This window comes from Callithrix jacchus, chromosome 10 (genome assembly GCF_049354715.1).
Source record: "Callithrix jacchus isolate 240 chromosome 10, calJac240_pri, whole genome shotgun sequence".
Lineage (NCBI taxonomy): Eukaryota > Metazoa > Chordata > Mammalia > Primates > Cebidae > Callithrix > Callithrix jacchus.
The window spans coordinates 120,601,600-120,623,779 of record NC_133511.1 but is presented as its reverse complement, the minus strand read 5'-3'; the positions used below and the strand labels follow the sequence as shown (position 1 = coordinate 120,623,779).

General features: G+C 43.5%; 2 protein-coding genes across 4 annotated transcripts in view; both read left to right on the top strand.

Annotated features, from left to right (window-relative positions):
• PLAAT3 (phospholipase A and acyltransferase 3) overlaps positions 1-8,595 on the top strand; it is a 52,716-nt gene extending 44,121 nt beyond the window's left edge. The window contains exon 5 of the mRNA XM_009008361.5: positions 4,582-8,595. Within this exon, the coding sequence (XP_009006609.1) occupies positions 4,582-4,683 (102 nt within the window). The 3' untranslated portion in view covers positions 4,684-8,595. The remainder of the gene's footprint in view (positions 1-4,581) is intronic.
• The window catches only part of LOC144576364 (phospholipase A and acyltransferase 2-like), a 36,062-nt gene continuing 18,460 nt past the window's right edge, over positions 4,579-22,180 (top strand). Inside the window, exon 1 of one of the 3 annotated variants that reach the window (XM_035263036.3) lies at positions 4,579-5,500. In XM_035263036.3, the coding sequence (XP_035118927.3) occupies positions 5,423-5,500 (78 nt within the window). In that variant the 5' untranslated portion in view covers positions 4,579-5,422. Of the gene's footprint in view, positions 22,175-22,180 lie in introns of all 3 variants that reach the window. The other 2 variants (XM_078341236.1, XM_078341237.1) reach the window with 2 other exon arrangements.

The following is a 22,180-nucleotide window of genomic DNA, read 5'->3' as shown; positions in this document are numbered from 1 at the left end:
GATACAGCACACTGATGGGTTTTGGATTTTTATCCAATTTGCCAGTCTGTGTCTTTTGATTGGTGCATTTAGTCCATTTACATTTAGGGTTAATATCGTTATGTGTGAATTTGATACTGCCATTTTGATTCTAAGTGGCTGTTTTGCCTGTTAGTTGTTGTAGATTCTTCATTATGTTGAAGCTCTTTAGCATTCAGTGTGATTTTGGAATGGCTGGTACTGATTGATCCTTTCTATGTGTAGTGCCTCTTTTAGGAGCTCTTGTAAAGCAGGCCTGGTGGTGACAAAATCTCTGAGTACTTGCTTGTTCGCAAAGGATTTTATTCTTCCTTCACTTCTGAAGCTCAGTTTGGCTGGATATGAAATTCTGGGTTGAAAGTTCTTTTCTTTAAGAATGTTGAATATTGGCCCTCACTCTCTTCTGGCTTGTAGTGTTTCTGCCGAGAGATCTGCTGTGAGTCTGATGGGCTTCCCTTTGTGGGTGACCCGAGCTTTCTCTCTGGCTGCCCTTAGTATTCTCTCCTTTATTTCAACCCTGTTGAATCTGACGATTATGTGCCTTGGGGTTGCTCTTCTTGCGGAATATCTTTGTGGTGTTCTCTGTATTTCCTGCAATTGAGTGTTGGCCTGTCTTGCTAGGTGGGGGAAATTTTCCTGGATGATGTCCTGAAGAGTATTTTCCAGCTTGGATTCATTCTCTTCGTCCCCTTCTGGTACACCTATCAAACGTAGGTTAGGTCTTTTCACATAGTCCCACATTTCTTGGAGACTTTGTTCATTCCTTTTTGCGCTTTTTTCTCTGATCTTGGTTTCTCGTTTTATTTCATTGAGTTGGTCTTCGACTTCAGATATTCTTTCTTCTGCTTGGTCAATTTGGCTATTGGAACTTGTGTTTGCTTGTTCGCAAAGGATTTTATTCTTCCTTCACTTCTGAAGCTCAGTTTGGCTGGATATGAAATTCTGGGTTGAAAGTTCTTTTCTTTAAGAATGTTGAATATTGGCCCTCACTCTCTTCTGGCTTGTAGTGTTTCTGCCGAGAGATCTGCTGTGAGTCTGATGGGCTTCCCTTTGTGGGTGACCCGAGCTTTCTCTCTGGCTGCCCTTAGTATTCTCTCCTTTATTTCAACCCTGTTGAATCTGACGATTATGTGCCTTGGGGTTGCTCTTCTTGCGGAATATCTTTGTGGTGTTCTCTGTATTTCCTGCAATTGAGTGTTGGCCTGTCTTGCTAGGTGGGGGAAATTTTCCTGGATGATGTCCTGAAGAGTATTTTCCAGCTTGGATTCATTCTCTTCGTCCCCTTCTGGTACACCTATCAAACGTAGGTTAGGTCTTTTCACATAGTCCCACATTTCTTGGAGACTTTGTTGATTCCTTTTTGCGCTTTTTTCTCTGATCTTGGTTTCTCGTTTTATTTCATTGAGTTGGTCTTCGACTTCAGATATTCTTTCTTCTGCTTGGTCAATTTGGCTATTGGAACTTGTGTTTGCTTCGCGAAGTTCTCGTATTGTGTTTTTCAGCTCCTTTAATTCATTCATATTCCTCTCTAAGGTATCCATTCTTGTTATCATTTCCTCGAATCTTTTTTCAAATCTTTTTTCAAGGTTCTTAGTTTCTTTGCATTGATTTAATACATGACCTTTTAGCTCACAAAAGTTTCTCATTATCCATCTTCTGAAGTCTAATTCCGTCATTTCGTCACAGTCATTCTCCGTCCAGCTTTGTTCCCTTGCTGGTGAGGAGTTTTGGTCCTTTCTAGGAGGCGATGTGTTCTGGTTTCGGGTGTTTTCCTCCTTTTTGCGCTGGTTTCTTCCCATCTTTGTGGATTTGTCCGCTGGTCGTCTGCGTAGTTGCTGACTTTTCGTTTGGGTCTCTGAGTGGACACCCAGAATGTTGATGATGAAGTATTTCTGTTGCTTGGTTTTCCTTCTACCAGTCTAGCCCCTTCGCTGTACGACTGTTGAGGTCCGCTCCAGACCCTGCTTGTCTGGGGTGCACCTCTAGTAGCCGTGGCACAGCGAGGGATGCTACCAGTTTCTTTTTCTGCTCTCTTTGTCCCAGGATGATGCCTGCCTAATGACAGTCTTTTGGGTATAGAGGGGTCAGGGAGCTGCTTGAGGAGACAGTTTGTACTTTATAGGGGTTTAATTGCTGAGCTGTGCACTCTGTTGTTCATTCAGGGCTGTTAGGCTGCTATGTTTGATTCTGCTGCAACACAGCTCATTAAACAACCCTTTTTTTTTCTCAAATGCTCTGTGTTGAGGGGTTTGGGCTTTATTTTTGGATGTCCGATCAGGTGTCCTGCCCAGCTTGAAGGCAGACTAGCCACTGTTTGGCTGCCGAGGCTCCGCCCTGCTGTTGTGTGATTCGCGCTGTTCCTGCCGGCTCTGCTGTGGTCTCTGCCACGCCCTGCGGCGGAGTCTCTTCGTTGTAGCGTGTTGCCTCAGCAACGGCAGGCTGCGTCAGCAGTGGGCGTGTATCTCAGTAGGGACGGGTTGCCTCGGCAACGGCTGGCTGCGTCAGCAGTGGGCGTGTATCTCAGTTGGGGCGGGTTGCCTCGGCAACGGCTGGCTGCCTCAGCAGTGGGCGTGTATATCAGTTGGGGCGGGTCGCCTCCGTAGTGGTGGACGCCCCTCCCCCACAGAGCGTCTCGGACCGTCTGCCCGGGATAGTTTGAAATCGCGGTTTTGTTCGTCCCACTGGGTATCCCAACCGATCTGTCCCTGCAATCCCCTGGGCTGGGCTACTGTGCAAGTCTCGTTCAGTCTCAAGTCCAGCCCTCTCAAGTCTCAGGTTGCCGGTTCAACAAGGCACCCGGACAAGCGCGCCCTGTGGGGATTGCTGGGTAGGGCCGGCCGCCGCCGCCCCGGCTGCCGGCTTCGCCAGGCAGACCTACTGCCTGGCGTCCCGTGTCTTTTTATACTTGGGAGTTTCCCCGTTCTGTGGGCAACAAAGATCAGTCTGGAAATGCAGCACTGACTCACCGTTTGCGAATTCAACGCGGGCTCCAATCCTGGGTTGTTCTCACAGCGCCATCTTGAGTCCCCTCCTCACCTCTTTCTTACTGCGTTGCCCAGCATGGAATGCAATGGCACAATCTTCACTCATTGCAAATTCTGCTTCCTATGTTCAAGGGATCCTCATGCCTCAGCCTCCCGCGTAGCTGGGATTATAGGCATGTGCCACCAGGCCTGGCTAATTTTTGTATTTTTTGTAGAGACAGGGTTTCGCCACATTGGCCAGGCTTGTTTGGAACTCCTGACCTCAAAGGATCCACTTGCTTCGGCCTCCCAGAGTGCTGAGATGAGAGGTGTGAGCCACCATGCCCAGCTGAGCATCTCCCCTCTTGCATACGTTTGCTGAACAGTTTTCGGTTTGTCAAAAAAAGTAGGGTTTGCTCCTGGATGGAGCTCTGAGTGAGTGGGGTGGGTGTAGGGGCAGTGGCTTGCTGCCCTTGAGTTTCACTGTCGGATGATTTGATTGGGCTGTTTGAGAATTCCTAGTATTGGTATCTTTTGTTGTTTTCATATGAGCCAGTCAGATTCCCCAGAAAAGTCTTTTGGACTCTTGTGTGGAGGGTAAAGTTCTGGGAACAGAGAAAGGTAGGAGGTCTGGGAGCCTCACATTTAGCATGTTTACAGTCTTTCAATCCCTTCTTTGTGGTTTGATACCCACATTCTCACATGTGCTTCTAGGCCACTAGGACCCTAAATTTTCTTTTATGTCCTCTGCAGAGAATAAACGTTCAGACCTCTGTTGGGGGTCAGGGAGGAGGTTCAGGGACAGCTAAAGCTCTCTCTCATTCTTTCCCACTTCCAGAGGTACCCGGGGTTAATATGTGATCCTTTTGGAGGATTATTTTATATTATCAGGGTTTATCCTCAGTTTTTTCCACTGCTGCCTTGGGACTTAGTGTTTTCTAAGTCCATTTGCTTGTGGAATTATGCCTTAAACAAATGCCTTACTTTATTTTTAGTTGAGTTTCAGGAGGCAGTAAAATTGGACATATATTCAATTTTTACCTGGAAATTTACTTTTAGTTTTGAGACACTTTTTTCCTACTACAAACAAGTCAGATATCCTAATAATTCTAACATTACGACTATTTATGGTTGAGTCTTTAAGAACATGTAAAGAGGCAGGACCAGCCACTGGGGGTACAGTGATGAACAGGACAGCAGAGTTCCTTGCTCTCATGGAGGTCGCAGTTTACTGACTACTCCATGACAATTCCTCCCTGATTTCACATATGCTTCTACAGCTTCCCATTGGCCAGCCGTGATCTTGACCATCCCTGCGTCAGCTCCCTGTCCTTTCCACAGCCACCCTCTGAGGATGTATATGCTTTAAATACCCACTGGGTGAAGCCAGTTTCCCATCTTTGTTCCACATAAATTTCAGGCCAGCTGGCTCTAGCCACCAATTCTTTCCCCATCCAGCCCTCTCCTCCCCTCTTCCCTACCAATGTTTGTTGACTCCTTAGTTTCGCCAGGGAGGCCAAGGGGCATGTGAGGTACCCCGAGTGGAATGTGCAGCCTGAATCCTGACACAGAGTCTGACTCACCCTCCTCTTTGTTGCAGGTCAGAGATGTCGTCGTCGCTGCAGGCATTGCAGGAGTGGGCTTGGCAGCCATAGGCCTTATTGGCGTCATGTTCTCAAGAAACAAGCGACAAAAGCAATAAGTTGAAAAGACTGTCCTGTCAGCGATGACTATACATCAAGGGGGTCTTGTTTTGCTAGAGAGTTTGGGGTTTGGTTTGTGGATTTTATTGTGATTTATAGTAAGGCTTATTTTTGCAGAATAAAATAAAGCACCACGAGAAAAGATTTTACTGGGGGAAATGCAGCAAGAACTGCCTGGTGTGACATCTGTTCAGGGAACAGCTGGGCTCTCTTTCCGGTCAGGGATTTTCTTTCACTTGCTTTTTGCGAGCTGTGTTCTTTGCATTGCACGAAACAGAATCCAACTCCAGTTATCTCAAGTAAAGGGCGTTTCTGGTCGTCAGGATACAGTGGGGCGGAGGGAGACAGACAGACGTGATACACAAGAACGGAAACCAGCAGACAGCCGGGACCCTTGGCCTGGAACTAAATCCAGGATGGCGTCTGCGACTCAGCACTCCTGCTTCCTCACCGCTTCTGCTTGCCACGATCCCCAGCTCTCTGATCCCACATTCCCGCCTGCTCTCCTACAACAGCATCGCTCAGCTTTTTTCCCCGCTGTCTGTCTGCAGGTCCACGCTCCCACTGCCCCCTCCAGAAGAGAATCTGATTGGCTCAGCTCTCCAGCTAACTCAGTTTTCCCATTGGCTACCTTTGGGTCAGGTGATCTCCACTAGGCCTATCACCTCTGCCTGATGGCAGGTCACATGGTGATAATGTTGCTTGAGAGCTTAGCAGGTTAGGGATGTGGCTGGGCTCATGGCTGACATCCCTGCTGCTGAGCCCTCATGGGTCAGGCTGGGAGAAGGTGCCACGTTGTGTGGCTGGTCATTTGAGGTATTGCAGCTGTAGCTAGCTGGGCTTGGCAGGTGTTCAAAGTGACCATTTTTCTGAGTGTTGGGGTCCGGCATGTATGCGGGGGTGGGGGGGGGGCTACCGACCTGCGGGAGTCCCCGAGACTGCCAACGTAGATGTCTCATTCAACCTGAGGGGGAGAGTGCGCAGAAGTGAAAGAAAAAAAAAGCGGAGTCTGGAAGGCTGGCTTAGGCTATGTCCAAGCAGCAATTTTATTTTTGTATATAAAAGTATATAATATTATTATATACTTTTCTGAAGTTAATGTTGTTTATGCCAGATCAACATCCTTAAGTTACAGTAAGCAAGTTACGCCCACTAAGTTACGCCCAGTGAGTAAGTTAAGCCCAGTAAGTCAGTTATGCCCAGTAAGTTAAGGTAAGTAAGTTACAGTTAAGCCCAGTAAGTTATGGTAAGTAAGTTACAGTTACACCCAGTAAGTTACGGTAAGTAAGTTACAGTTATGCCCGGTAAGTTATGGTAAGTAAGTTACAGTTACACTCAGTAAGTTACAGTAAGTACCTTACCAAGTGTAAATACTTAAGTTAATATTTTACAATGAAGGTAACAAGGGTCCAAAATGAACACAATCAAGCAATAAACCATAAGGAGCTGAAAGTGGACACAATGCCTCCCAAGTCCTCATATCCATAAAGTAATGTCTGTTAATTATTTTGAATAACATAGTCCCTCTCTCAGTTCCTGCTTTCCCTCAGCTCGACTCCCCCAACCAGGGATCTGTGTCAGGGCTCAAGCTCACCGTATGGTGAGGCCCATTTCCTAGGGGCCTCACATGGGAGCAATCCCCACAGATCCCTCACTGAAGGTTTTTTTCTGAGTATTCCTCAGACGGACTCCCCTTGGGCCGACTGTCCTTTCTTCCACAGGCCGCTGCTTCCCTAACTGCTTCTGAATGTTTATTTCATCTCCAGGTTGTCTGGGGATGATTCTCTGTGCTAGAGTCCTGGGCAGGATTTACAGATGGCTCCATGCCAGCTCCCTCCTGCCTATTCATGTCCTAGTGTTGATAAAAGAATTATTTTCTTTCAGTAGAGTTTCTTTTTTTTTTTGGTCCCAGCTCTTTTGATGTAGCAATTGTTGCCAGTTCTTGAGCTCCCCAACTTAAGGGATGCAGATCAACAAGTGGTGGGTCTTTGGAAGCTCATTCTCTCACATGGTATAAGGTGTGGGGGACACATAGAGTGTAAATCTCCAAACTAATTATGGGGGGAAAAGAAATGAGAAAACAAACACAAGAAGGCGAAACAGAAACACGTGGTTCAATTAAAAACCACAACACAGCAAAACAAAAAGCAAAAACCCAAAACCAAACCACATAATAAATGAGAAAGAAATTACATAAAAAAGATGGCATGTGTAGAATAACAGAATGGAGGAACGAATTCTAAATATATAAGTGATCCTAAGTGGACTAAATTTGCAAAGTGAAAGGCAAACATTCCACTGGCTTAGAAAAATGAATCCAGGGAAAATACAGTTTATAGCTGATACATTCAAAATGTAAAAACACAGATAAAATAGAAATGAAATCAGTGTGGTAGTGTCTGCCTGTAATCCCAGCTAGTTGGGAGGCTGAGGCAGGAAGATCCCTTGAGTCTAGGAGTTAAGAGAACAGCTTTTGCAACATAGCGAGACTGTCAAAACAAAAACAAAAACAAAACCACATATATGTATACACACTAAGACTGAAATGATAATGATAGACATTTTGCATGACAGCTGGTCTGATGTGTTAAAGAGTTATCAAGGAGAAAAATTGGGGGTGTGTAAAAGCTGCCCTAGATAGAAAGAAATGTCAAATAGAAAGAAAGCTGCATGCAAAACAAGTAAATGTGAAAACTATAGGAGCTACCTGGGATCATTGGAAAATCTTAAATATGGACGGGATATGAAAGAATATTAAGGAATTATTTTCTTTATTAAGTGTGATAATGGCATTAGGCTTATGCAAACACGTGCCCTAATTTAAAAAAAGGTGTAGATAAAGCAAATGTGGCAAAATAATAAGTTTGTAATTGAGACAGTGGGTACATGGTAGGTGAGTAATTATTGCACAGTACTCGATTTTCTGGGACTTTCTGTGTGCCAAAAAATTTACATGGCAAACATCTTTAATAATATCTGAAAATGAAACTTGAGATTTGAAATAAAATGACTTCTAATTATTTTCAACTAAGTCATTTTATGACTTTATTAAATCGTATAATTTAAAAATCAGAAGGATAAAAACGATATGCTAGGTAAATACTAAGAACCGGTATACTAACTAAAAGCTGGTGTAACTACACTGATAGCAGAATATATAGGTTTTAAAGCAAATTATTACAAGACATAAGATAAAAAGTTCTCATAAAAGTTCAATTCACTAGAAATACTTAATAATTCTAAATTTGCTTGCGTCTAATAGTCTCAACGAAATTTTTGAGTGATTGCAAGGTGGAATTCATCATCTGCTGCTTATAGCAGAGTCATTGAAAGTGGGTAATTAATAAGAAATGAATTGACTTCTTATAGTTCTGGAGGATGAGAAGTCCAAGGTCAAGGAGATGCATCTGGTGAGGGCCTTTGTGCTGGTGGGGACTCTACAGAGTCTGGAGGTGACACAGGGCATCACATGGTGAGGAGGCTGAGTGTGCTAACTCAGGTCTCTCTTCCTCTTTATAAAGCCACCAATTTTAGAATATACTGCTAGATAGATTATGAGACAAAAAAGGAGACTAATGGGAGTTAGATAATATTTAGAGCTGAATGATAACAAAAATACTAGATATCAGTAGCTAGTGTTGCAGCTAGACCATGCAGCTAAAGGGATGCTTAGAAAGAGATCTGTAGCATGCATCCTTATATTAAGAAAGAAAAAGGTGACTGGGCATGGTGGCACATGCCTGTAATGCCAGCACTTTGCGAGGCTGAGGTGGGAGGATCGCTTGAGACTAGGAGTTCAATACTAGCTTGGAGAAAGGAAAAAGAGAAAGAAAGCAAAAGAAAGAAGAGAAAGGAAGAAAAAACAGGTGCAAGTTAAAAAATTAATTATCCAATTTAAGAAGACAGAAAAAGGAAGACAATACAAAGGAGCAAAAAGAAATGAAGAAAAACAAGCATATAAAAGAGAGAAGGCACAAGCAAATGATTTAGGAGTCAAAAGAGAACATAAGTAAAGATGCTACAGAAATTCAACCAGCAAAAAGAAATATTGACAAATAATTACAAAAAATTGGAAAATTCTGATGGAATTGATACATTCCAAGAAAAATGTCATCAAATTGAACCAAGAATACATTAAACAATCTATTCGGTCCTGTACTCATTAAAGGATAAATCAGTAGTTAACAATTTTCCCGCAAAGAAATGATGTGCCTGCATGGCTGTATATGTGAGTTTTACCAAGGATTATGGTAACGGATGAGTGAACCGCTATGGAGCAAATATTGAAGGACATTAAAGAAGATCTCATAAACGGAGAGAGATATATCCTTCATGGATAGGAAACCTCAATATCATAAGTATGTCAGTTTCTTTCAAAATTCATTTATAGATTCAATGTAATTCCAAACCAAATTCCAACAAAGTCTTTCCTGGAATTGGAAACCAGATTCTGAAATGTATTTGGAAAAGTAAAGAGGCAGGGTGAGCTATTTCATTAAAAAGAAGGAACACCAGGCAGGGAGACTTGTGTTATTACTAAGGCTTATTATAAGTTATTATTTTGATCAAGAGAGTGTATTTTTGGTGCAGAGATAGTTAAATTGGTGAATGGATTGAGCCAAATTTCCAAAACAGACCCACGAATAGATTTACAACAGAGACAGTACTTCAGATCATGGCGAGAAGGATGAACTCTTCGGGGCTTGGCAAACTTTTTTGGTAAGGACTAGAGAGTAAGTGTTTGAGGTTTTATGTGGTCTGCACAGTGTCTGCTGTAATTAGTCACCTCTGCTGTGGTGGTGTAAGAGCAACTATAGACACTATTGTATATGAACAAATGATCATAGATATATTCTAATAAAACTTTATGTGGATTGAGATTTGAATTTTATATAATTTTCATGGGTCATGAGTTATTAGCTTTCTTTTTATTTTTCTCAGCCATTTAAAATGCAGAAACCATTATTACCTACTGGGATGTAACAAAGCTGGTGAAGGAGGCCGGACATGGTGGTTCACACCTGTAATCCCAGCACTTTAGGATGCTGAGGCAGGAGAATCCTTTCAGCTGGGCAACATAGTGAGACCCAGTGTCTTATAAACAAAACAAAGATAGGGGAAGGGCTGTATTTGCCTGTGGGCTATGGTTTGCTGATCCCTAACTAGTAAATGACATTCACATCTAACCACATGGACTTTGTACTACACAGAAAAAGTCAGGTTAGGAAGGATTTCAGACTCATATGTAAAAGACAAATGTCAATTTTTATTTTTATTTTTGAGATACAGTCTCACTCTGTTGCTCAGGCTGGAGTGCAGTGGCATGATCTCAGCTCACTGCAACCTCCACCCCCCGGGTTCAAATGATGTCGACAGGAGTCAGGATAAGTAAACTGTGACACATTCTAGTGGGAATACCCTGAAAATGAATGAATAGGTACAGCTAATCAACATGGATATGAAACAATATTGAACAAAAAAACTTACGGAATGCTTGATGTTTGATTCTACTTTTACAAGCTTCAAAAAATATAATCTATATATATTGTTAAGGATTACATTAATATATTTTTAAGGGATGTATTTATTAAAAAATTTAATAATCAGTGGGATAATAGAGACAAAATTCAGGAGAGTGGCTACAACTGCATTAGGAGGAAGAGGAACACAGTGTTAATTTTTTTTGATATTGAACTATAATTTACATACTGTTGATGATGATTGTGAGACCTCTGTTCTTGTCTTCTTGGTTAAAAGAATTTTAACAAGAGACACAGCCGTAGTGGAACAATGGAATGTAATTTATTGCAAAAGAGAAAGAACACTCTGCATGTTCTGCACATGTACCCCAGAACTTAACATACAACAATAAAAAAAAGAACACTCTGAAAGCTAAGTGTAAAAAGAAACAGCAGAAAGTAATTTAATGCAAAGGTAAAACTCTGAAAGATACACGGTGACAGGTACACCCTCAAAGATAAGTCAGAGTGGGCCGATCAAGAGTGAGTCAGCAAAGACTGCCTCTGTGGGAACTCCCTTTATGAGAATCTTACATGATTATTCACTGGGGGTGGGAATAGGTGTGTTCCTGGTAATCACATTCTGGGTGGGCCTCTGGGTGCACATGAGCAGTTGCTGTACATGCTTGTTCATACATGGCATGTCTCATTACCATCTTAAATCTCCACCCAGGGGTGTGTTTTGTACTATTATAATGAGCAAAGGGTCAGTCTGAGGACAAGTACGGTTAAAATGGACATGCTCTTGTTAGATATAATGAACCCCAAGCTTCTCTTCAAAGAATCAGTATGTCACTATGTTCAGCTCTCTTATTGTTTAATTCTTTATTTTAAAGTTTAATTTCCTTGTAGTTCCAGTAAACAGCCTTCTCCACTGGTTGTAATCAGTAGTTCACATCTGTTCCCCCAGCCCCCGGCTCCATCCTGACTCATCCTGGTCACCTGCTCCAGTCACCTGCTCTGGTCACCTTCTTTGACCTAGGTCACCCCGGCTACCTGTTCTGGCCCACCTGTAACTGTCCTTCCGGCCAAACCACCCACCCTGCCACTCCAGCTCAGACCCCTACTCCCTTTAAAATAGCCAGTCAGGATGAGTTTAGCTTGTGTGGTCTAACCCTAGCCAGTAGGGAAATGACACAGCAGTAGGGGCGATCCCCGTCAGGCATAAGTACCCCTTTTTCTCCCTTGTCCAAGTGTTCAGTCACCATTGCTCCATCCGTGAGCTGCACCCTTCTATACAAGTAAAGTGCCATGCTGGGAGGATTTAGCTTCAAGTGCTATTTCTTTTTTTTTGTTTTGTTTTTGTTTTTTTAAATTTTTTATTGGATTATAGGTTTTGGGGTACATGAGCAGAGCATGCAAGACAGTTGCGTAGGTACACACATGGCAGTGTGCTTTGCTTTTCTTCTCCCCTTCACCCACATTTGGCATTTCTCCCCAGGCTATCCCTCCCCACCTCCCCCTCCCACTGGCCCTCCCCTTTTCCCCCCAACAGACCCCACTGTTTAGTACTCCCCTTTCTGTGTCCTTGTGTTCTCATTTTTCATCACCCACCTATGAGTGAGAATATGCAGTGTTTCATTTTCTGTTCTTGTGTCAGTTTGCTGAGGATGATGTTTTCCAGATTCATCCATGTCCCTACAAACGACACAAACTCATCATTTCTGATTGCTGCATAATATTCCATGGTGTATATGTGCCACATTTTTCCAATCCAGTCTATTATCAATGGGCATTTGGGTTGATTCCAGGTCTTTGCTATTGTAAACAGTGCTGCAATGAACATTCGTGTACATGTGTCCTTATAGTAGAACGATTTATAGTCTTTTGGATATATACCCAGTAATGGGATTGCTGGGTCAAATGGAATTTCTATTTCTAAGGCCTTGAGGAATCGCCACACTGTCTTCCACAATGGTTGAACTAATTTACATTGCCACCAACAGTGTAAAAGTGTTCCTTTTTCTCCACATCCTCTCCAGCATCTGTTGTCTCCAGATTTTTTAATGATCGCCATTCTAACTGGCGTGAGATGGTATCTCAATGTGGTTTTGATTTGCATCTCTCTGATGACCAGTGACGATGAGCATTTTTTCATATGATTGTTGGCCTCATATATGTCTTCTTTCGTAAAGTATCTGTTCATATCCTTTGCCCACTTTTGAATGGGCTTGTTTGTTTTTTTCCTGTAAATCTGTTTGAGTTCTTTGTAAATTCTGGATATCAGCCCTTTGTCAGATGGGTAGACTGCAAAAATTTTTTCCCATTCTGTTGGTTGCCGATCCACTCTAGTGACTGTTTCTTTTGCCGTGCAGAAGCTGTGGAGTTTGATTAGGTCCCATTTGTCTATTTTGGCTTTTGTTGCCAATGCTTTTGGTGTTTTGTTCATGAAGTCCTTGCCTACTCCTATATCCTGGATGGTTTTGCCTAGATTTCCTTCTAGGGTTTTTATGGTGCCAGGTCTTATGTTTAAGTCTTTAATCCATCTGGAGTTAATTTTAGTGTAAGGTGTCAGGAAGGGGTCCAGTTTCTGCTTTCTGCACATGGCTAGCCAGTTTTCCCAACACCATTTATTAAACATGGAATCCTTTCCCCATTGCTTGTTTTTGTTGGGTTTATCAAAGATTGTATAGTTGTATGTATGTTGTGTTGCCTCCGGTGCCTCTGTTTTGTTCCATTGGTCTATATCTCTGTTTTGGTACCAGTACCATGCTGTTTTGATTACTGTAGCCTTGTAGTATAGTTTGAAATCCGGTAGTGTGATGCCCCCCACCGTGTTCTTTTTGCTTAGAATTGACTTGGCTATGCGGGCTCTCTTTTGGTTCCATATGAAGTTCATGGTGGTTTTTTCCAGTTCTGTGAAGAAAGTCAATGGTAGCTTGATGGGGATAGCATTGATTCTGTAAATTACTTTGGGCAGTATAGCCATTTTCACCATGTTAATTATTCCTAACCATGAACATGGAATGTTTCTCCATCTGTTTGTGTCCTCTCTGATTTCGTTGAGCAGTGGTTTGTAGTTCTCCTTGAAGAGGTCCCTTATGTTCCTTGTGAGTTGTATTCCAAGGTATTTTCCTCTTTTTGTAGCAACTGCGAATGGCAGTTCGCTCTTGATTTGGCTTTCTTTAAGTCTGTTATTGGTGTAGACGAATGCTTGTGATTTTTGCACATTGATTTTATATCCTGAGACTTTGCTGAAGTTGCTTATCAGTTTCAGGAGTTTTTGGGCTGAGGCAATGGGGTCTTCTAGGTATACTATCATGTCGTCTGCAAATAGAGACAAATTGGCTTCCACCTTTCCTATTTGAATACCCTTTATTTCTTTTTCTTGCCTGATTGCTCTGGCTAGAACTTCCAGTACTATATTGAATAGGAGTGGTGAGAGAGGGCATCCTTGTCTAGTGCCAGATTTTAAAGGGAATGCTTCCAGTTTTTGCCTATTCAGTATGATATTGGCTGTTGGTTTGTCATAAATAGCTTTTATTACTTTGAGATACATTCCATCGATACCGAGTTTATTGAGGGTTTTTAGCATAAAGGGCTGTTGAATTTTGTCAAATGCCTTCTCTGCGTCAATTGAGATAATCATGTGGTTTTTGTTTTTGGTTCTGTTTATGTGGTGAATTACGTTGATAGACTTGCGTATGTTGAACCAGCCTTGCATCCCCGGGATGAATCCTACTTGATCATGATGAATAAGTTTTTTGATTTGCTGTTGTAATCGGCTTGCCAATATTTTATTGAAGATTTTTGCATCTATGTTCATCATGGATATTGGCCTGAAGTTTTCTTTTCTCGTTGGGTCTCTGCCGGGTTTTGGTATCAGGATGATGTTGGTCTCATAAAATGATTTGGGAAGTATTCCCTCTTTTTGGATTGTTTGAAATAGTTTTAGAAGGAATGGTACCAGCTCCTCCTTGTGTGTCTGGTAGAATTCGGCTGTGAACCCGTCTGGACCTGGGCTTTTTTTGTGTGGTAGGCTCTTAATTGCTGCCTCTACTTCAGACCTTGTTATTGGTCTATTCATAGTTTCAGCTTCCTCCTGGTTTAGGCTTGGGAGGACACAGGTGTCCAGGAATTTATCCATTTCTTCCAGGTTTACTAGTTTATGCGCATAGAGTTGTTTGTAATATTCTCTGATGATGGTTTGCATTTCTGTGGAATCTGTGGTGATTTCCCCTTTATCATTTTTTATTGCATCTATTTGGTTGTTCTCTCTTTTATTTTTAATCAATCTGGCTAGTGGTCTGTCTATTTTGTTGATCTTTTCAAAAAACCAGCTCTTGGATTTATTGATTTTTTGGAGGGTTTTTCGTGTCTCAATCTCCTTCAGCTCAGCTCTGATCTTAGTTATTTCTTGTCTTCTGCTGGGTTTTGAGCTTTGTTGATCTTGCTCCTCTAGCTCTTTCAATTTTGACGATAGGGTGTCAATTTTGGATCTCTCCATTCTCCTCATATGGGCACTTATTGCTATATACTTTCCTCTAGAGACTGCTTTAAATGTGTCCCAGAGGTTCTGGCACGTTGTGTCTTCATTCTCGTTGGTTTCGAAGAACTTCTTTATTTCTGCCTTCATTTCGTTGTTTACCCAGTCAACATTCAAGAGCCAGTTGTTCAGTTTCCATGAAGCTGTGCGGTTCTGGGTCGGTTTCTGAATTCTGAGTTCTAGCTTGATTGCACTATGGTCTGAGAGGCAGTTTGTTATGATTTCAGTTGTTTTGCATTTGTTGAGCAGTGCTTTACTTCCAATTATGTGGTCAATTTTAGAGTAGGTGTGATGTGGTGCTGAGAAGAATGTGTATTCTGTGGATTTGGGGTGGAGAGTTCTGTAAATGTCTATCAGGTTTGCTTGCTCCAGGTCTGAGTTCAAGCCCTGGATATCCTTGTTGATTTTCTGTCTGGTTGATCTGTCTAGTATTGACAGTGGTGTGTTAAAGTCTCCCACTATTATTGTGTGGGAGTCTAAGTCCTTTTGTAAGTCATTAAGAACTTGCCTTATGTATCTGGGTGCTCCTGCATTGGGTCCATATATGTTTAGGATCATTAGCTCTTCTTGTTGTATCGATCCTTTTACCATTATGTAATGGCCTTCTTTGTCTCTTTTGATCTTTGTTGCTTTAAAGTCTATTTTATCAGAGATGAGAATTGCAACTCCTGCTTTTTTTTGCTTTCCACTAGCTTGGTATATCTTCCTCCATCCCTTTATTTTGAGCCTTTGTGTATCCTTGCATGTGAGATGGGTTTCCTGGATACAGCACACTGATGGGTTTTGGATTTTTATCCAATTTGCCAGTCTGTGTCTTTTGATTGGTGCATTTAGTCCATTTACATTTAGGGTTAATATCGTTATGTGTGAATTTGATACTGCCATTTTGATGCTAAGTGGCTGTTTTGCCTGTTAGTTGTTGTAGATTCTTCATTATGTTGAAGCTCTTTAGCATTCAGTGTGATTTTGGAATGGCTGGTACTGGTTGATCCTTTCTATGTGTAGTGCCTCTTTTAGGAGCTCTTGTAAAGCAGGCCTGGTGGTGACAAAATCTCTGAGTACTTGCTTGTTCGCAAAGGATTTTATTTTTCCTTCACTTCTGAAGCTCAGTTTGGCTGGATATGAAATTCTGGGTTGAAAGTTCTTTTCTTTAAGAATGTTGAATATTGGCCCTCACTCTCTTCTGGCTTGTAGTGTTTCTGCCGAGAGATCTGCTGTGAGTCTGATGGGCTTCCCTTTGTGGGTGACCCGAGCTTTCTCTCTGGCTGCCCTTAGTATTCTCTCCTTTATTTCAACCCTGTTGAATCTGACGATTATGTGCCTTGGGGTTGCTCTTCTTGCGGAATATCTTTGTGGTGTTCTCTGTATTTCCTGCAATTGAGTGTTGGCCTGTCTTGCTAGGTGGGGGAAATTTTCCTGGATGATGTCCTGAAGAGTATTTTCCAGCTTGGATTCATTCTCTTCGTCCCCTTCTGGTACACCTATCAAACGTAGGTTAGGTCTTTTCACATAGTCCCACATTTCTTGGAGACTTTGTTCATTCCTTTTTGGGCTTTTTTCTCTGATCTTGGTTTCTCGTTTTATTTCATTGACTTGGTCTTCGACTTCAGATATTCTTTCTTCTGCTTGGTCCATTCGGCTATTGAAACTTGTGTTTGCTTGGCGAAGTTCTCGTATTGTGTTTTTCAGCTCCTTTAATTCATTCATATTCCTCTCTAAGTTATCCATTCTTGTTATCATTTCCTCGAATCTTTTTTCAAATCTTTTTTCAAGGTTCTTAGTTTCTTTGCATCGATTTAATACATGATCTTTTAGCTCACAAAAGTTTCTCATTATCCATCTTCTGAAGTCTAATTCCGTCATTTCGTCACAGTCATTCTCCGTCCAGCTTTGTTCCCTTGCTGGTGAGGAGTTTTGGTCCTTTCTAGGAGGCGAGGTGTTCTTGTTTCGGGTGTTTTCCTCCTTTTTGCGCTAGTTTCTTCCCATCTTTTTGGATTTGTCCACTGGTCGTTTGCGTAGTTGCTGACTTTTCGATTGGGTCTCTGAGTGGACACCCGGAGTGTTGATGATGAAGTATTTCTGTTGCTTGGTTTTCCTTCTACCAGTCTAGTCCCTTTGCTGTACGACTGCTGAGGTCTGCTCCAGACCCTGCTTGTCTGAGGTGCACCTCTAGCAGCTGTGGCACAGCGAGGGATGCTACCAGTTTCTTTTTCTGCTATCTTTGTCCCAGGATGATGCCTGCCTAGTGTCAGTCTTTTGGATATAGAGGGGTCAGGGAGCTGCTTGAGGAGACAGTTTGTACTTTATACGGGCTTAATTGCTGAGCTGTGCACTCTGTTGTTCATTCAGGGCTGTTAGGCTGCTATGTTTGATTCTGCTGCAACAGAGCTCATTAAAAAACCCTTTTTTTTTTTTCCTCAAATGCTCTGTGTTGAGGGGTTTGGGCTTTATTTTTGGATGTTCGATGAGGTGTCCTGCCCAGCTAGAAGGCAGACTAGCCACTGTTTGGCTGCCGAGGCTCCGCCCTGCTGTTGTGTGATTCGCCCTGTTCCTACAGGCTCTGCTGTGGTCTCCGCCATGCCCTGCGGCGGAGTCTCTTCGTTGTAGCGTGTTGCCTCAGCAACGGCAGGCTGCGTCAGCAGTGGGCGTGTATCTCAGTAGGGACGGGTGGCCTCGGCAACGGCTGGGTGCGTCAGCAGTGGGCGTGTATCTCAGTTGGGGCGGGTTGCCTCGGCAACGGCTTTCTGCGTCAGCAGTGGGCCTGTATCTCAGTTGGGGCGGGTTGCCTCGGTAGTGGTGGACGCCCCTCCCCCACAGAGCGTCTCAGACCGTCTGCTCGGGATAGTTTGAAATCGCGGTTTTGTTCGTCCCACTGGGTATCCCAAACGATCTGTCCCTGCAATCCCCTGGGCTGGGCTATTGTCCAAGTCTCGTTCAGTCTCAAGTCCAGCCCTCTCAAGTCTCAGGTTGCCGGTTCAACAGGGCACCCAGACACGCGCGCCCTGTGGGGATTGCTGGGTAGGGCCGGCCGCCGCCGCCCCGGCTACCGGCTTCGCCAGGCAGACCTACTGCCTGGCGTCCCGTGTCTTTTTATACTTGGGAGTTTCCCCGTTCTCTGGGCAACAAAGATCAGTCTGTAAATGCAGCTCAGACTCACCGTTTGCGGATTCAACGCGAGCTCCAATCCTGGGTTGTTCTCACAGCGCCATCTTGAGTCCTCCTCTCAAGTGCTATTTCTTTCGCAGCATCGAAATGTTACTTCTAACACTCTCTACAGGGAAAAGTCCCCACTGAAGGTATTTCTGCTTGGATGAGCTTGATTACAGTGTGAGGGCTGAGGTTTGTTGTGTTGTTGGTGTGGTTGCTGTGTCCCAACGGACATGGTTACAGGGCTTGTTGTGTCGACAGTGTGGTTACCATGTCCCAAGGATGCGGTCATCTCCTTGACTATCTATCCTGTCTCAGTACCATATAGTTCACCCATTAAAGTGTATGGTTCAATGTCCTTTAGCATATTCACAGAGTTATGAAACGATTACCACAATCAACTTTAAAACATTCTCATCGCCTAAAAAGAAACACTGAGCCTGATCCCCTAGCTGTTCCATCCCCAATCATTATAATTATGAATTTACTTTATGTCTCTGTATGTTTTCCCATTCTTGACAGTTCATATAAATGGGGTCATATGCTATACGGCTTTTGTGACCAGCTTCTTTCACTAATCGTGTTTTCAAGCTTCCTCCATATTTTGGCATGTATCAGTACTTCCTTTTTATGGCTGAAGAATATTACATCATAGGGATATGTCACATGTTGTTTATCCACTCATCTGTTGATGGCCATTTGGGTTCATCCCTTTTGGCAGTTATGAATAATGCTGAGTATTAGTCAGGGTTCTTCAGAGAAACAGAACCAATAGGAGGTTATCTATCCATGAAGATTTGTAACAAAAAATTAGCTCATGCAGCAATCACAGAGGCTGAGAAGCCCTACATGTGCTGTTAGCAGGCTAGAGACCCTGGAGACTCAGGAAAGGCAGTGGTATCATTTAGTCTGAGTCCAAAGGCCTGAGAACCCAGGGAGCCAATAGTGTAAATCCCAGTTTGAGGGCAGGAGAAGATGAGGTGAGCTGCCTCAACACAAGCAGCGAGGCAGAGAAAAAGGGGATGAATTTCTCATCCCTCTGCCTTTGTTCTATTCATGCCCTCAACAGATCGATGCTCCCCACCCAAATAAGGGAGGGCCATCTGCTTTGTCCATTCCACCAGTTCAAATGCTGATCTCATCTGGAAGCACTTCAGAGACACGCCCAGAAGTCAAGGAGCATCTGGGCACCCCATGGCCCTGTCAGGTTGACACAGAAAATTAACCGCCATGACTACTATGAACATTTGCATAGGTTTTTGTGGGAAACAGGGCTAATTTAAGATAGCGGTTATTTTTTTTATTATAGTTTAAGTTCTGGGGTACACATACAGAATGTGCAGGTTTGTTGCATAGCTATACATGTGCCGTGGTGGTTTTCTATTTCTTCAACTAGCTTTGTTGGTACATGAGTGTTTTGTTATTATTTCAAGTGTTTTACACTTATGTGGCAAGTCTTCTATATAGATGTAAGATTTAATAAAACCCTTTATTTATTTATTTTCTGAGACATAGTCTCACTTTTTCACCCAGGCTGGAGGGTAGTGGCATGATCTTGGCTCACTGCAACCTCCACCTCCCAAGTTCAAGCAAGTCTTGTGTCTCAGCCTTCTGAGTCGCTGGGACTACAGGCACACACCACCACGCCAGGCTAATATTTTTAGTAGAGATGGGATTTCACCATGTTGGCCAGGTGGGTCTTGAACTCCTGTCTCAAGTGATTCACCTTCCTTGGCCTCCCAAAGTGCTGGGATTGCAGGCATCAGCCACTATCCCTGGCTGTGGGAAATAGAAAAGTTCCTTTTTAAAGTTTCCTTTCTTGTTAAAGAATAAGTGTTCTAATAACTTTGTTAAGCCCTATCCTATGTAGCTGTTAGATGTACCATGCTTTCAAGTGGTAGTGCATTCTATGTCCTTGTACTTCAACCAAGATATCTGTGCTGGACGTGCTCACAGGCATGTCCCGGCTCTCCATTGCTTTTATCTGTTTAGAAAAGTTTAGAAAAGTTTTTAGTTGTTAGCCAATCAGGTTTGAGTTTAGATTGTGAGGTCTGGCTTCAGCCAATGGAGATCAGACACAGCAGTATGGACAACCCAAATGTGTAAGGGATAAATTTATGTGTTTTCCTTTGTTCATTGTACTCTTGTAGCATGACGGCTAGCGAGGGTACCCTTCCTGCAGTCCAGGAAGTAAAAAGTGCACTGCTGAGAGATCTTTTGTCTCTGTGCTAATTTTCCTTTGCTGCACTGAGCATCTATTTCCAACAAATTGGCACCCCAGATGGGACTAATTCCCCTCCAGAGTGGTCTTCAGCTGAGACCCACCTGGTGTGAGGAATAAATCAACCTGGTCTCTCAGAAGTGCGGAGGGGCCTTCAAGCTTTGGTCAAAATTCTAAAGGTTAAGGATATGTAAGTGTGCATGTCAGAGAGCAGTGTGAGCGGTTTCTCTCTGCAAAATCTGTAATTGTTTCACATGGACTAGAAACTGGAGAGAGCAAAGTGAAAGTAAAGCGAGGAGTGAGAGAGACCTCTGAAAGGGCGGGAGGGCATAGTTAGAATCCTCCCCTGGAAAAAGAAAGGCAACAGGTAGCCAAGACGGCTCCAGAGGGGCCCCAGTAAAGGCCCCCTAAGGTGGCGGCAGTGGTGCTGGTGGCTGGGTCAGCCACTTGTTGGGGTGGGGCCCAGGGAGGTGGAGGTCACAGGCATACAAAGGCCAGGCTGCCCTGAGTGGCATTGTGCTGCGGGTGCCAGGGCCGGGTGTCAGGAAGCAGCACAGGTGGCACTGGAAGTGGTAAGTGGCCTGCATGCAGATGGCAGTGGTGGAGGTCACCTGCAAGGCCACTGGCTGTAACCAGGGGTGCCACAGAGGCAGCAGGAGAGGCTGGAACAGCCTGGTTAAATAGCAGCAGCAGTGAGATGGTCCAAGGTTGTGTGCTGTGAACTTTGTGAGGCAGACAGGCGCGGCACCTGTGCCAGCAGGGGAGAAGTCCAGCAGCATGAGCAGTGCAGCCCAAGGCAAGCCCCACTCTGACCAGTGAAATACAAAAAGAAAAGTTGAGATATGTCGAAAACTTCTAAAAGTAAGTGTGTGTGAAAGAAAGAGAGAGATAATAAGTAAAACTAAAGAAAAAAATCATGTAAAGAGAAAAGGGAGAGAAGCTTTTTCTTTTAAAAACTCAGGCAGAACAACTAAGGCAAGACGTGTTAAAAAAGTGTAAACAAGAAAATTATAAAGTAAAAGAGGAGGGAATTGTGGGAAGTAGAAAAGTTCCTTTTTAAAGTTTCCTCTCTTGTTGAAGAGTAAGTGTGCTAATAACTTTGTTAAGCCCTATCCTATGTAGCTGTCAGACATGCTATGCTTACAGGCACATAGTACATTCTATGTCCTTGTACTTTAACCAAGATATCTGTGCTGGACGGGCTCACAGGCATGTCCCAGCTCTCCATTGCTCTTACGTGTTTAGAAAAGTTTTATGTTGTTAGCCAATCAGGTTTTAGTTTTGACTGTGAGGTCTGGCTCCAGCCAACAGAGATCAGACACAGCAGTAAGGACGACTCCAAATGCATAAGGGAAAAATGTATGTGTTTTCTTTTGTTCATTGTACTCTCGTAGCACAATGGCGAGTGAGGGTACCCTTCCTGCAGTCCAGGACATAAAAAGTGCATTGCTGAGAGATCCTTTGTCTCAGTGCTGATTTTTCTTTGTGGCCCTGAGCATCTATTTCCAACATCACCAAAGCCCGTTAAAATTATATGTAGTCTAAGATATTCCTGGCATATACACAGAAAGATAACATTGCCTCTAGAAAGGGGAACTGGATGACTGGGGGCTGGAGGTGCAGAATGGAGGCTTATCTTTCCTTTTATAGCCTTTTATAAAATTAAAAAATAATAAAGAGTATATGTGAACAAAAATGAAAGTATTCCAGGCTGTAGCCCTGGAGCTCGCCGGCCGGCTGGGTGTGTGATCTGCCCCACCCTGTTCTCTGTCAGGAGAACTTTGACACCCTTCCTGCTCAGCATGGACAGTGGGGAGGCAGCAGAATTCTGAGTCCACCAGCCCTTGATTTGCAGACTCTCCTTTCCTGTGGCTCCTGGAACTGATTTTCTGACATTCTGAACAGCTTGGATTTGGTGAAAAGCCACAAGTCCCAGCATGAGTACAGCGACGTTCCTTCCCACCTCCACCCTGCACGGTCTGCTTGGTCATTGTGCCAACCCACCTGAGATCCCAGCAGCAGACAGCATGTGGAAGCCCTCCTGCCCGGGGAAACATGTGTGACGTTGATGCAAGGGCAGGGCATGCATAGGACGAACTGAGGTTGCCAGGCTGGAGGTCAGC